We start from the raw sequence: 13,989 nt of genomic DNA on the forward strand, positions 1-13,989 counted from the left end.
AAAAACATATAAATTCTAATTGAAGTCAAGTGAGATGACACGATAAAATTTGAATTAAAAATAAAATTGTGTTTAATTGTATTTTCTTTAAGAATATTTAAAATTATATCTATGTTTGGATATTTTTAAAATATAACTTTAAAAATGAAAATAAGTTGAAAAATACAAAAGACTAAACACTTATGGTCAAACGAGTCGAATTGTTTTTTTTTCCTTTCATTATTTCCCCATATTTTTGTTAATCACTTTGAAGGCCTAAATAAATTTGAAGTGAAGTAGATTATGAATTTCAAATAAAAATTAAAAAAAATTGTGTAGTTTTTTCATAAATAAATAGAATGGACTATAAATATATTTTATTTTGTTGCAACCTTCGTATTTCCTGCTGAGATCCCAAGTTTTCAAGTGGGAGCCCTCTTGGCCATCCACGACTTTCTATTTTTTAGGGAATAAAAGTTATTTTTGATAAACTCTTGATTAGAAAAAACACATTAAAAAAAAAGTAAATTTACGAAATATAAGAGTAACGATGTATGATAAGATATCGAAAAAAGAAAGAAATAACAGTCATAAACTTATAAATAAAATTGAAAGAGCCTCTATTTCATCATCACACTTAAATACGATATATGATATTATCATCACTTTCCTTATTTTCTTAAAAGTACAAGATATTTGAAACATCCTCTCTAAGATAATTTGTATCAATCTTTATTTTTACATTTGTCTCGTGTGATATATTATTGAACTTGCCGTGCATACATGGTGTTTTAATGACTGTACGGTCTATTTTCAAAACTCTAACATATAGTTAACTTCACCTCATCAATGAATACATGTTATCTTCAGATAACATTCACTATGATACCTGCTCTTAAAATATATTGTGTTAATTGATCCATTATTAAGACAAATATAAAGGGGCTAACATACATTTTTATGGATATGCCGTATAATTAAAGGGATAAAATGATTTTTTTAAATCATTAAAATTCAAAAACACATCTAATTTTTCTTTTATGAGTTGTCATATGAAGTATCAATAACTATTTATTAAAACATGTGTCAAAATTAAGGGCTAACTCATCGGTGGCCCCCTAAACTTGGCACCAACTTTCACTTGGACACTTTAACTAGACTTTGTTCATTTTAAACACCTCATGTCAAACCTCATTGTGTCATTTTGACACTTTTTATATTTTCAAAACCGCATTTTAAGTGCGTACATCCAGACGCTCTTATGTGGAAAAATAAACGAATTGGTATGTGACACGTGGAAATTTTATTTTATTTTTAAAAATCTCAATTTTACTTTCTTTTTTTCTTTCTTCCAGATCTCAAACCCCATGCCCCCACCTCTTTTCTTCTTCTTCTTGCGCCTCCTTCCCCTTCATCTGTTCTTCTCTATCAAAAAGGCAAGAACATAGGTTAGTTTACAAAGTAAAATACGTTTTGGAGAATAAGGGAAATCATACCAAATCGAAAAGTTTTTATATGACATTTAAAAGAAGATGATTTCTTGTGCTACTACGATTGAGATTTACAATGAAGGATATGTAAAATAATTTATTTTTTTTTTCATTGGAGGTTGTTCTTTATTTCTTTTTTATTCCTTGAAATCAATTTAATTTTCAATGGAGAAGGTAAAAATGTAAATCAGTTTTTCCATTTGAAAGAAGTTGATTTCTTTTTTTGTTCCCTTGAAATCGATTTTGTTTTTGAATATGAATCAAGATACAAATTCGATTTTCAAAGAAGATGGAAGAATCAAAGAGTGTAATCTAGTAAAATATTGTAGAATTTTTAAAAAAAGTTGTGTGGTGATGGAGGATGGTAGAAGGTGGGGAAGATGGAAGGGAGAAAGCAAGGAAGAAGAAGGAGAAGAAAATATTTATAAAAAAATTCAGAATATTTACAAAAAAAGTCTCTGACGCGCTCAAAATTCGTGTAGCACACGTACTGTGCTTAGTCAGCAAAAAGTGTCAAAATGACACAGTGAGACCCTACATGAGGTGTTTAAAATGAACATCGCCCACTTGAGGTGTCTAAGTGAAACTTCGTGCCAAGTTTAGGGGGCCACCGATGGGTTAGGTCCAAAATTAATAAATCAATTATCATATGAACGAAAATATACAAACAAATTTTTTAAGATTATTTCAGACACTTAACCTAATTAAATACGAGATAAATAATTAATAGTAATAACTCTAATAAAAAAAGTATATATATTTTAATAGTTCAAATGTAAAACTTACGAAAAAAATATTACTATCAAAATATATTTTTAACTCATTGCCCAATAAAAAAAAGATTAATTTTCTAGGGCTAATGGGCAAATACAAAGGCAATAGGTAAGTGCTGCCTCTTCTCCTCTCCATCCAAAATTCCAAATTAAAACCCAGACATAATTTTTTTTTTTTTAAAACCCCAAAAAAGTGAACAAAAACAATGCTATCGGCCTCTTCCGCCGCCACCACGCCGGCCACCGCCATTGCCGCCAAAGCTTTCCGCACCCAAATTCCGCAGCTCCACACCATCCGAACAAGAACTGATCATTGTTTCGGCCCACAACAGGTAATGAAAATTTGAGAAAAATAAAACAAAATACTCCTAATAGTTCTTCTTCTATGTGATAATAAAATAAGTTTTATGGTCTGCGTGGTCCAGTTCTCGAAGACATCGTATAGGTTGTTTGTTCATCCGGTGAAGGCCATGGCTGAAACTGTAGCTACTCCTCAGTCTGCTCCCAAGTTGTCAACTTCAGGTCTTTTTTTTTTTTTTTTTTTACTTACTTTAATTATTTTTGGAGTAAATTTTAGTTAATCCCTTTTAATTTTTTGAATGTAATAAATAGTTGCTTGAAAATTTTGAACAATTTTGGAATATGTTTGTATAGTCTGTAAACTAGTTTAGCAGTTATCATTGCTCTCGGTTTTGGTAAAGGTGGTCTTAAACGCCTTGGAACTATAAATTTAATCCCAACTTTAATTCTGGATATCCCACCTTATTCCGTCTAACTTGGTAGTATTACTTTATCCCACCTCTCATGTGGGATAAATTAGTTCCCAGGATTGTAATCCCGTGATAACTTTGTCTGTGAACCAAACAACGGTATTTATGCTGAAAATACAAATGCTATATACGTAATATGTGATAAGGAGATTATATCTTCTTATGAAACCAACCAACCTCTTAAGAGTCATCTTTTTTTGATGAAGTAAGAGTCTTCATTGATGGATCTTTTTTTGATGAAGTAAGAGTATTCATTGATGGCACCAAGGAGATGCAAAAGAACACGAGAACTGAAATTACAAAGAATGTATCAGTTGCAATACAATATGACCTCTCAGAGTCATCTTTTGACCTTTTAACTATTTTGACTGTCATCTTATTCTGAAGTTCCATTTTTCCCTTTGAGAGGTCAATGTCAAAGAGTCTATGCACACGGCACTCCAATAAGAAAGAAGAAAGTAAATGTGGAAAGAAGTTATGGAGTTGAGGGAGTAGCTGCAAGGTCATACTTGACTATTATTTTGATATTCCTTGGTACATTTTAATCCATTTTTATGTGATTGTGTTCACTTGGATTAAAAGTAGGAAACTTGGTGGGTATGAAAGGGAAGTTATGCTATATTTCATTCATCTGGTGAGGATGCATAGAAAGAGGGGGAAAGTAAAAGAGGATAGATTGGACATTTCTTCAATTGCTTTGAATTGATTGAAAAGGTGGAAATATCTCTTTTACTAGGAGTCTATTCCATACAGAAAACAATCAGAAGTAAACGAACATATCAAGAAAGTAACAACAAGTGGCTCTCTTGTTTACCTCTCCTGCTTGCATCAAGGAATCAAACATAGTATGGACTTTATAAAATCAACCCAAATAAAGCTCAACATGCAATTTGCTGATCAGTTTGTGTTCTGATTCGGTAAATGCTGTTTTGGATAAGTCAAAAAATTTCATGTAATACTAAAGTAATGCTACTTACAAAATTGACATTTCATGATAGCAACCTTGTGTTTTAGAAGTCAGGCCAGTGTTTAATAACTCTTATCAATTTAAAATTTGGAATGTATTCAATCACTATACTTTCATGTGAACTTACTATTCATGTATATGGTTATGTTAGGGAGGAAGCAAGCATTGATATCACTTTCAGATAAGACAGACTTGGCTAAGCTTGGCAATGGGCTGCAGGAGTTGGGGTAAAGATTGCAGAAACATTTTTTCATATTTTGCAAAAATAATGAAGGATGGTTGCAGCATCTACAAGTCAAATTGCTTGGCCTAGAGCTGTTAGTGTGTTACTGAAGTGAATCTTAATTATATGTACATGACTGCCGAACTTCACTTGCTGTTACTTTCCTAAAGAAAAAAAAGACTGTCGAGCATCACATGAAAGGGCATAATCCTAATCTGCATTGAGAGTCACTCGGTTATGATATCATCTAGGTTTAATCTGATTGGTGCTGGTGTCCCCTATGTCTTGCTTTGTGCTCCTTTTGATGAAACTGTACCCATTATCTTGCAAATCGAAGTGTCTAGTTGCTACCTATATTTACTGGCCAAAATCATACAACTTATTTACATCCCACTGGATAGTTCTCAAATTGCAAAGACCTCTTATTTAATCTATTTTGCAGGTACACAATTGTTTCAACGGGAGGCACTGCATCCGCTTTGGAAGGTGCTGGTGTGTCTGTCACCAAAGTGGAAGAGCTGACACGTTTCCCTGAAATGGTAGGAACTCCTGACTAATGTTTGAAAGGTATAACTGGAACTTGCCCGGGGGTGAGGCAATCCCTAAACACCCCAAGGCGACCATGAGGTTTTTTCCCATCTGTCCAAGCTTTGGTGGATGGAGCTACCTGGTATCTGTGCCGGTGGGAGGTAGCAGGTACCCTGTGGAATTAGTTGAGGTGTGCACAGGCTGCTCCAAACACCATGGTTATTAAAAATAATTCTGTTCTCAATAAAATAAAAATTTTATGGAACACCTTCATCGAAATGCCAATCCTTGCATCTTCGCTATGATGGTTGACTTCTTTTTAGCTGCACAACTTTGTTTTTACATGTAATTGTACCTTTATTTCCTTTTGCAATTTCATGTTTCTTGCACATCTTTTGTATTAGGGGTGGGCATAAATACCAAAGAACCAAAAATCGGATCGGACCGAATTAATTAGGTTCTTTGGTTTCAGTTTTAATTTTTTCAAAACTTCAGTATTCTGTTTGGTTCTTGGTTATAGGATCCCGGTCTTCAGTTAACTGAAATTCTGAGAATGGTTTAATAGCTCTGCAGGGTATGTTTTTCTGGCGTACGTTTATTTCTTTTGCCATTTCTTTACGGTTAAAAGTTTTGCCTTTCATTCAGTTGTTGTTACCATAGTCTAATGAGGATATAATCTAACTATAAAACGGTATCAAATTTTAAGTATTATGTCTGTTTCTACAGTAATGTAATCTAATAAGGGAATACATTGGAAATTATCTGTTTCAAAATTTTAGCTCAGATTATATCATGTTTGTTTTGGTGAAATTCACCAATAATTATTATGTGTCGAGCCATTTTTTTGATGCGCAAGTTCATAAGCTAAGATTGAGGCAGGTATTTGCCTCATAAAACACAAAATAGCCATTTTGAAAAAACCATTTTACAAGCAGAAAAAAATAGGCCATTAATTAGGCCCACACCAAAGAACAGAATTAGAAAAAACTCGAACCAAATTGAATTAATTCGGTGTGATTTTCGGTATACACTAATAAATAACCGAAAACCGAAGTTTGAAAGAACTTAACCAAGAACCGAATGCCCACCCCTACTTTGTATGGTTCGTAGGATATTGTATTCAAACTTTTCTCTTAATGCTTGGTCCAATAAGTGTTGTGCTTACACATCCTTGTAGTTGATTTTATAACTTGAGAGCAGTGACTCATGACGTTTAACTTCAAAAACATAACTGAGAACTTTTCTTCTTGTCACAGCTTGATGGCCGTGTAAAAACTTTGCATCCAGGCATTCATGGAGGTATTCTTGCTAGAAGGGATCAGGAGCATCACATGGAAGCTCTTGAAAAGCATGAAATTGGTGAGCTAATTGATTTTTATTATGGTAGAATACATAGTTTACACCCTGACCTTGGAACCCAAAGGAATCAAGGTCTTTATTAATTAAAAAAAGGAATCAAGGTTTCTGTTGCAAAAGTATTTTGCATTATGGAAACACTTATTTGCTTGGTTACCAAAAAAGCCTGGGGTTTGGCATACATCTAGTCTTCTTAGAGGAGCATGATGCTATGTTAGGAATAAGGAAACAAATGAATGATGTTTTCAATGTGCAGGTACATTTGATGTTGTAGTGGTCAACTTGTATCCCTTTTATGCCAAGGTTTCTTCTTCAAGTGGAATTTCATTTGAGGATGGAATTGAAAACATCGATATTGGTGGACCTGCCATGATTAGAGCTGCTGCAAAGGTTGCTTAGCTTATCACTTTTCCCTTACCTGCAACTTGTATAAGACGAGTTACTTTTATCTTAATGCATTCTGTACCTCTGCATCTAAAGCTTTGGCACATATATTTCACTTGTGAACCAACATTTTTTCATCTTCGAATCTTCTCTGCTACAGCTTTAGGTTTTCTTAGGTATATGCTTTGGCTTCTTGATCTTAATTGGATAAATGCTGCGGGAGCAATCATGACTCCTAAGATAAAAAATGTTTTTTCCTACTCGGAGTTTGTGGCAATCTGGCTTGTATAGGATGCTTTATATATCAGAAAGGTTGTGGGATAAAGTAGGTACATCTGAAATTTGAAACTTTCCTCTTAGCTTCATAATGCCATTCTGTGCTATGTAGGAAGCTCTTATCCATTATAAAGTATCTGAGTTGAACAAGGAGCTAACTTGTATTCCATCTATGCTAAAATTCTATGAATTGCTTTTCTGGATAATATGTTGTATGCTTCAATTTGTGGCATACATCAATAACAAAACTGTATCTGGTAAAATCATGGTTAGTGTCTTACACCATTTATAATGCTTGCTGAATCTTTTGGGTAGGCTTTCTATCTTTTGGTGTACTTCTCTGTGTGAATTCTCCCACATTTATAAAACTACCTTCTCTAGTAAATGCTGACTGTTACATTGTGTTGTGTACAACTTTATGTAACTGTGGGCAGTGCTTATTTAACAGAATCATAGGGATGTTTTGGTCGTAGTTGATTCTGAAGATTACCCAGATCTTTTGGAGTTCCTACGTGGAGATAGTGATGACCAACAATTTCGAAGGAAGTTGGCCTGGAAAGCTTTTCAACATGTTGCTTCATATGATTCTGCAGTTTCAGAGTGGCTGTGGAAACAGACTGTTGGAGGTATTCCCTTTCAAAACTAATACAGCCCAATAAAACAAATCCCTCTTCCTCCCATCCTCTCTCCCCATAACAAGAAATAAAGAGGTTCAATAAAGAACTTGGAAACATTAAAACGATCATCTTCGGCCTCTTCATTTGAAATAAATATAAATGTCGATGGGTTTTCCATGGAAAAATAAGGTTCCAAATTTATTTTAATTTTGATGAACAGTAGCCTTCAAAGACTCATTGTGCTTTGAGATGAAATATTCTGTTGAATATGATGTTAAAACTGAGTGTGTGTGAGAGAGTGCAGGCCTTTTCATCTGCTATTATGCTGATTGATGACTTTGGTCTCTGTTGGTAGATAAGTTCCCTCCCAGCCTGACAGTGCCACTCTCTCTAAAAGACCAACTTCGATATGGTGAAAATCCTCATCAGAAGGCTGCAGTTTATGCTGACAAGTCTCTGTCTGAGGTTAATGCTGGTGGAATTGCAACTGTTATCCAACACCATGGCAAGGTTAGAATTCTAATGTTTACATTTTAATGTTCATAACTTGGCATATTCTCAAATTCTGTTTAGTGTCCATTTGCACACTGCATATTTCATTGCTCTAAATTTAACATCACATGAATGGATTCTTCTAGTTGAAGTTTCAAGGCTAATGACTCTGCCTTCTTCTTGATGTAGGAGATGTCATATAACAACTATCTGGATGCCGATGCAGCTTGGAATTGTGTCTGTGATTTTAATAAACCAACATGTGTTGTTGTGAAGCATACAAATCCTTGTGGAGTTGCATCACGGAATGATATCATTGAAGCATATAGGCTAGCTGTGAAAGCAGATCCAGTTAGTGCATTTGGTGGTATAGTAGCCTTCAATGTCGAAGTTGATGAGGTAAAATTACTCAATGGACCTATTCAGATGCATATTTTGATAATTTTGTTGATTATGATCTTACAATTGTGCTCTTTTTGTTTCTTTCTAGAAACCTAAATGGGTGATGATGCGTTGTATTTGGTACTACTTTTTATAGGAGTTATGTTGAATTTTTTTTTATGTGCTATACCACACCTTCTAGTGTTGGAGAAATACAAAATCGAACTTTAAGTTTAGGTGTCACATCAAGGTTGACAACTCTTTTAACTAATCTGTTTTGGTTCTTTGCAGGCTCTTGCAAAGGATATTCGAGAATTTAGAAGCCCTACAGATGGTGAGACTAGGATGTTTTATGAAATAGTAGTCGCACCAAAGTACACAGAGAAGGGTTTTGAGGTTCTCCGTGGGAAGTCTAAGACTTTGAGAATCCTTGAGGCAAGTAAAAACAACAAGGGAAAACTTTCTCTTAGACAAATTGGTGGTGGTTGGTTAGCTCAGGACTCAGATGATTTGACCCCGGAAGATATCCAATTCAATGTCATGTCTGACAAAACTCCACAAGAAAATGAGCTTAATGATGCACAGTTTGCTTGGTTATGTGTCAAGCATGTCAAGAGCAATGCCATAGTAATTGCAAAGGTACTTTTTGGCTGATATATCCAATAAATGATAATTCTTTCATTGTTTTCTAAATATAATTTTTTTATTGCAGAACAATTGTATGTTAGGAATGGGGAGTGGACAACCAAATCGTCTAGAGAGTTTGAGGATTGCTATGAGGAAAGCTGGAGATGAAGTAAAAGGAGCTGCTTTGGCAAGTGATGCTTTCTTCCCATTTGGTACGTACATGTACTGGTAGAGCAAGTCTAACTTTAAAACAAAGTGGGACAATAGGTTTCGACAAACTATGACTAGTCGAAAGTGCAAATGCAAATTTTAAGAAAATATACCATAAAGAAAAAAATTGTTTTCTTCTAATGTGCCTTAAACGCATGTTTCTGATTAATTTTTTTTTTCTCATAACAATTTTTTTTTTTGAATTAAATCAGCATGGAATGATGCTGTTGAAGAGGCGTGTCAAAGCGGAGTGAGCGTTATTGCAGAACCAGGAGGGAGTATAAGGGACAAGGATGCAGTGGAGTGCTGTAACAAGTATGGAGTCTCACTTGTTTTCACCAACGTGAGACACTTCAGGCATTAGATGTTTGGTAGGGCATCATTAGGCGCATCATCTATTATCTTTACCAAGTTTTGTTGATAGCTAACATTCATCTCTGATAGTTTTGAGGAATTCTCTCAGATTTAGGAGTATGAGTGTATCATAGGTAAATTGTTCCTTGTATGGGAATCGTACTTGCTTGTCTAGTAAGTTTTCGAACTACTTGATGGGCTAAGTTATCCAAACTAGAGCAATAGAAATGTCTTCTTCAGGCTTATAGTCTGGTGAACGTTTCTGAAGCCACATTTTCATCCCTTCAATTTCAACAACTCTCTTGTACCATACTAGATTGAAATCATCATCGTTTGTGAAATTTATGAATACATTGTACCTAGTGTCATGAGCTGAATCTTCACAGAGTAGAAATTGAGTTTGTAGTTGAGGTGTACGCAGTGGTAAGAACTATCCCAGCAATTGTTCCCTGTGTTGATTCATCTCAGTTTGAGCCTCTGTACACACCGGAGCGTACTGTGTCCAATGGTAAGATGTTTTGGTCGGGCGCAATTAGAAGACCTGATGGTCGATCTAATCGCCATTGTAGACACAAAATATGAAATTACGGAAAGATTTTCCTTGAACTATCTGAAAGTTATCCAACTTGAGTTACGATGGTACGAAGAATCAACAGTTTCATTATTGGCCAACTAATGGTACAATATCACCAATGATTAAGCTTATTAGAAAGTGCGAAGTTATATAGATGCTTTTATTATTGTTACACTGGATTGGTGACAATAGGAATTACATGCATATCAAATTCTCTTTTCACTGACACACCAAGATTCACCTCACTCATATCCAATTCTTCATGTTTCATCCCATTGGGTAGCTTCCAATCAAAATGGTATAGAAAAAGAGCCAATGGATGCTCTACATTTGCTAGACCAAATGACATGCCAGGACACCTCCTTCTTCCTGCACCAAATGGTATGTACTCAAAATTATTTCCATTGAAATCAATTGAACTATCAAGAAATCTCTCTGCTTTAAAGCACTCTGCATCCTCCCAATATCTCGAGTCTCTTCCAATTGCCCAAGCATTCACCAACACTTGAGTTTTTTCTTGTATCTCATAACCATCAATCTTACATTTTTCTCTACTCATCCTTGGGAGTAACAAAGGGCCAGGTGGATGCAACCTGAGTGTCTCTTTGATGACTGCTTTTAAGTATTTCAATTGATCAAAGTTTGATTCATCCACATAACCTTTTTCACCAAAAACTCTCCTGACTTCTTCTTGTGCTTTCTCTAAGACACTTGGGTTCTTGAGCATTTCTGCCATTGTCCAATCAACAGTTGTTGCTGAAGAATCTGTTCCCGCTGCAAACATGTCCTGTTACATGTGTACATCGTATGAATATATGAACATGTCATAAATTGAGAAGTTCATATAGCTTCTAGATATAAAAGTATGTCATTCTTTTTGGAACTGACTAAAATGAGAAGAGTATCAGAGTAGAGTGAACTAACCAAGATCACTGCTTTAATATTTTTTCGAGTTATTTCATAATTTCCGTCATTTTGTACTCTTAAAAGGACATCCACCAGGTCCTCATGCATACTTGTGGTGTTGTTGTTAACAACAATATGATCATCTATAATCTCATCAAGTAGCCTATCTACTTCATGATGAAGCTTCTCCAATTTTGACCTAAGACCAGTTATATGTTGAAGCCACTTGATTGAAGGGTAAAAATCAGCAATATTAAAGCCAGTCCCAACTTTAAGAAGTTCACATAATATAGATATAAACCTCTCTTGGTTTTTGAACTTTTTCCCAACTGCGGCCCTAGAAGTGAAAGCCAACATAGTAGAATGTAGCAATTGAGTCAAATTAACAGGGGATCCAGCATGGCTAGCCAAGAATCTAGCAAGACCTGAGACGGAGGCGGATCTAGAATGTCAAGAGTAAGTTCAAGTGAACCCGTAGAGTGTTGGATTAGAGAATTACCAAACATAGAAAGAGATACTCCATATTATTTTTGAAACAGACTAAAAAAGAATGTTAGACACTTCAGTTAAAACAGAGCGAATGGAGGGATCTTAGTAGCTCAGTTGGTTAACTACTTGAACTTTTACCTTAAGGTTCGATTCCTCACCTTGTAATCTCCTTTCTCTATTTCATTTAAAAAAAAAGAAGAGGAAATACAAAAAAACAAGTGAATTTTACAATTTCGTCAAAAGTTTGCTTGTTTTCTATAGTTATATAAGCATAATTTGAAATCATTAATTTAAAATTTTGAATCAACTTATAACCTGAGAATTCTTCTTCTCTAAGAGACCGGAAGGACTGAACGCGCTTGGTGCTTAGAAGATCAAGTACACATATTTTACGCATCTGTCTCCAGTAATCACCATATGGAGCGAATCCTATGTTGGCGGAATCATAAGAAATAATCTTAGCAGCAAGAGGCTGAAACCTTGATGCAAAGACTATGTCATGAGTTTGCATCACTTGTTTTGCAGTTTCAGGTGTGGAAACAAGTATAGTAGAGACATGTCCAAGTTGCAAGTGCATTATTGGTCCATGTTTTTTAGAAAAGTCTCTAAGGACTTTGTGGACTAAAGGGCCACCAGCTGCTAATTGATGTAAGTTTCCAATAATAGGTAGTTTCCATGGTCCTGGAGGAAGCTTTGAAGAAGAAGAAGAAGCAGCATGGCTACTTCTTATTTTGAGAATAACAATTATGAAAAGTAGAGAAGCAAAGAAATAAATTGTAATAGACTCCATTTTTGCATAGTAGACAACTTCTTTTTATGTGGAGTGGTTTCTTCAAAACTATGGTCATATATATAAGTAGTAGATGTATATATATGTATATGTATTATCTTAGGGTAATTGGCGGAATAATAAAAAAGTTGTAATAATAAAGATAAGTTGTTATCTAATGCACTATCTAATATAGATCAATTTATTTTAAAATAAAAAGAATATTATATACTTTTTAAATTTCTGACCAATTTTTTTTAGCCATTTAACATTACCCTAATATAAATAGTCAAGCAGCCACTTGTGACAGTACTTGCAATGCAACTTAGTCCAAACTTTGAAATTTATTATGTTATTTTTATTGAAGTTAAATTAATTTTAATATCCCAAATACTAACTAAAACACTATAAGATATTTGATACTTTTCCTATTATATGATTTGAATTTCTCTTATTGAATATTTAATCTTAATAATTTCGGTTTTTGAGTGTCATTTCGATTGATATCTTTCTGCTTATGCAGTTTAATTATTTTTTCTACTAGAGTGATTTAAGTATTTTGTCTTTGCTTCACATTATTTTACACTTTAATATGATAGATCTCTATTATTACCGTATTTCATATATTTTTTTAAAAAATCACCTCTTGTTTAACAGTAAAAATATCTAGAATTTTTTCATCAAGTCTCATAAAAATATGCATGATATCATGTTCTAACTTCTATTTGTAACTTTTATACATGACATATATTAATTTTCTTAATAAAAAAAAACTAAATCATATCAATATTGAAGAAATATCTAGATAATGAAATGATTTTGGAAAGTCTAACTTTGATCATATCAAAATTGAATAAGGTTAGTCATTATTAGAGGATAGAGATCTTATAAGAATGAGTTTAGAACAACATAAGCCATAGGTACTTGCATTGCATAATATTAGAGGATAGAGATCTTACGAGAATGAGTTTAGAACAACAAAAGCCTAGGTACTTGATTGCATAATACTTTTTTCGATCTATTCTATTTGTCATGTTTTTCTTTACACATCTCTTAAGAAAATATTAATAGAAAGAATAGTTCGATTAAATCATTTTTATTTAGTAGTATTTGATTTTAATTTATTACTCACTTTTTGGAGGCTGGCCTGAACTTCCCAACTAGGGGTGTACATAGGTCGGTTTGGTTTGGTTTTTCATTAAAAAAACCCTGAACCAATTATGTCGGTTTATTAAATCTAAAAACCAAATCAAACCACATAAAGTCAGTTTTTTCGGTTTCGGTTTTAGTCGGTCCTGTAACATCTCGCAATTTGAAATAACTAGGAAGAAGCTTATAATTGGAAATAGTCATTTTTGGAAAGAACGAAAATCTGGAATTTTGGTTAAGTTAGGAAAAAATGAGTTTTTGATCAACTTCAAACGGCCATAACTTCTAGCTCAAGATGATTTAGAGGTACTTCTAGATATGGTAGAAAATCTCTTGGAATGATCTTTCCAACGCCGTCGAGTTTGCACAAATCCAAGTTCGTATGAGTGAATTAGGCCCTTTGAAAGTAGGGCTGTTGGAATAAGAAAAGTCCAATCCTGATTTTTAAAGGGTAGTTTGGTCTTTTCCTTACCCTTTTATTTTAGTTCATTTTTTTTTTTGTAATTAATTAGGGGCCTAAACTGAATTAGATTAGTTTACGCTTTTGGAAAAAGGGTTAGGGTTTTGAGAGAAGAGAAAAGAAGAGGAGAAAGAAGAAGAACGTTCAAGATTCGTCGATTTCTTGGAGCTTCGCTTGTGGATTTCGTCGGGGTGGGGGGGGATCCCTACAAGGTA

At 34.1% G+C, this 13,989-nt stretch overlaps 2 protein-coding genes across 2 annotated transcripts; one reads left to right on the forward strand and one right to left on the reverse strand.

The window, feature by feature from the left end:
- Positions 1-2,409: 2,409 nt before the first annotated feature.
- Positions 2,410-9,792, forward strand: LOC125826347 (uncharacterized). Its single transcript, XM_049505654.1, has 12 exons — positions 2,410-2,574; positions 2,668-2,764; positions 4,131-4,206; positions 4,645-4,741; positions 5,987-6,089; positions 6,343-6,476; positions 7,195-7,372; positions 7,719-7,873; positions 8,045-8,254; positions 8,528-8,875; positions 8,949-9,075; positions 9,286-9,792. The coding sequence occupies exons 1-12, from the start codon at positions 2,449-2,451 to the stop codon at positions 9,435-9,437; spliced, it is 1,803 nt and encodes a 600-aa protein (XP_049361611.1). The 5' UTR covers positions 2,410-2,448; the 3' UTR covers positions 9,438-9,792.
- A 378-nt stretch (positions 9,793-10,170) lies between these two features.
- On the reverse strand, positions 10,171-12,214 carry LOC125826338 (cytochrome P450 71D11-like). The gene is made up of 3 exons (XM_049505647.1): positions 11,712-12,214; positions 10,926-11,332; positions 10,171-10,788 (listed from the first exon to the last, which is right to left on the reverse strand). Exons 1-3 carry the CDS (start codon positions 12,184-12,186, stop codon positions 10,171-10,173), a joined length of 1,500 nt encoding a protein of 499 aa, XP_049361604.1. The 5' UTR covers positions 12,187-12,214.
- Between the last annotated feature and the right edge of the window lie 1,775 nt (positions 12,215-13,989).

The sequence above is a fragment of the Solanum verrucosum genome, unplaced genomic scaffold (assembly GCF_900185275.1).
Source record: "Solanum verrucosum unplaced genomic scaffold, falcon-dt-bn FXZP01000060.1, whole genome shotgun sequence".
NCBI lineage: Eukaryota > Viridiplantae > Streptophyta > Magnoliopsida > Solanales > Solanaceae > Solanum > Solanum verrucosum.

Excerpts from the sequence above, each read along its gene's own strand:
- LOC125826347 (XM_049505654.1), top strand. The coding sequence starts at position 2,449 with ATGCTATCGGCCTCTTCCGCCGCCACCACGCCGGCCACCGCCATTGCC. Across the intron at positions 4,207-4,644 it reads AATGGGCTGCAGGAGTTGGG|GTACACAATTGTTTCAACGG; the intron begins GTAAAGATTGCA and ends TCTATTTTGCAG. Across the intron at positions 7,373-7,718 it reads GTGGAAACAGACTGTTGGAG|ATAAGTTCCCTCCCAGCCTG; the intron begins GTATTCCCTTTC and ends CTCTGTTGGTAG.
- LOC125826338 (XM_049505647.1), bottom strand. The coding sequence starts at position 12,186 with ATGGAGTCTATTACAATTTATTTCTTTGCTTCTCTACTTTTCATAATT. Across the intron at positions 11,333-11,711 it reads TAGAGAAGAAGAATTCTCAG|GTCTTGCTAGATTCTTGGCT; the intron begins GTTATAAGTTGA and ends CCTCCGTCTCAG. Across the intron at positions 10,789-10,925 it reads ATATTAAAGCAGTGATCTTG|GACATGTTTGCAGCGGGAAC; the intron begins GTTAGTTCACTC and ends CACATGTAACAG.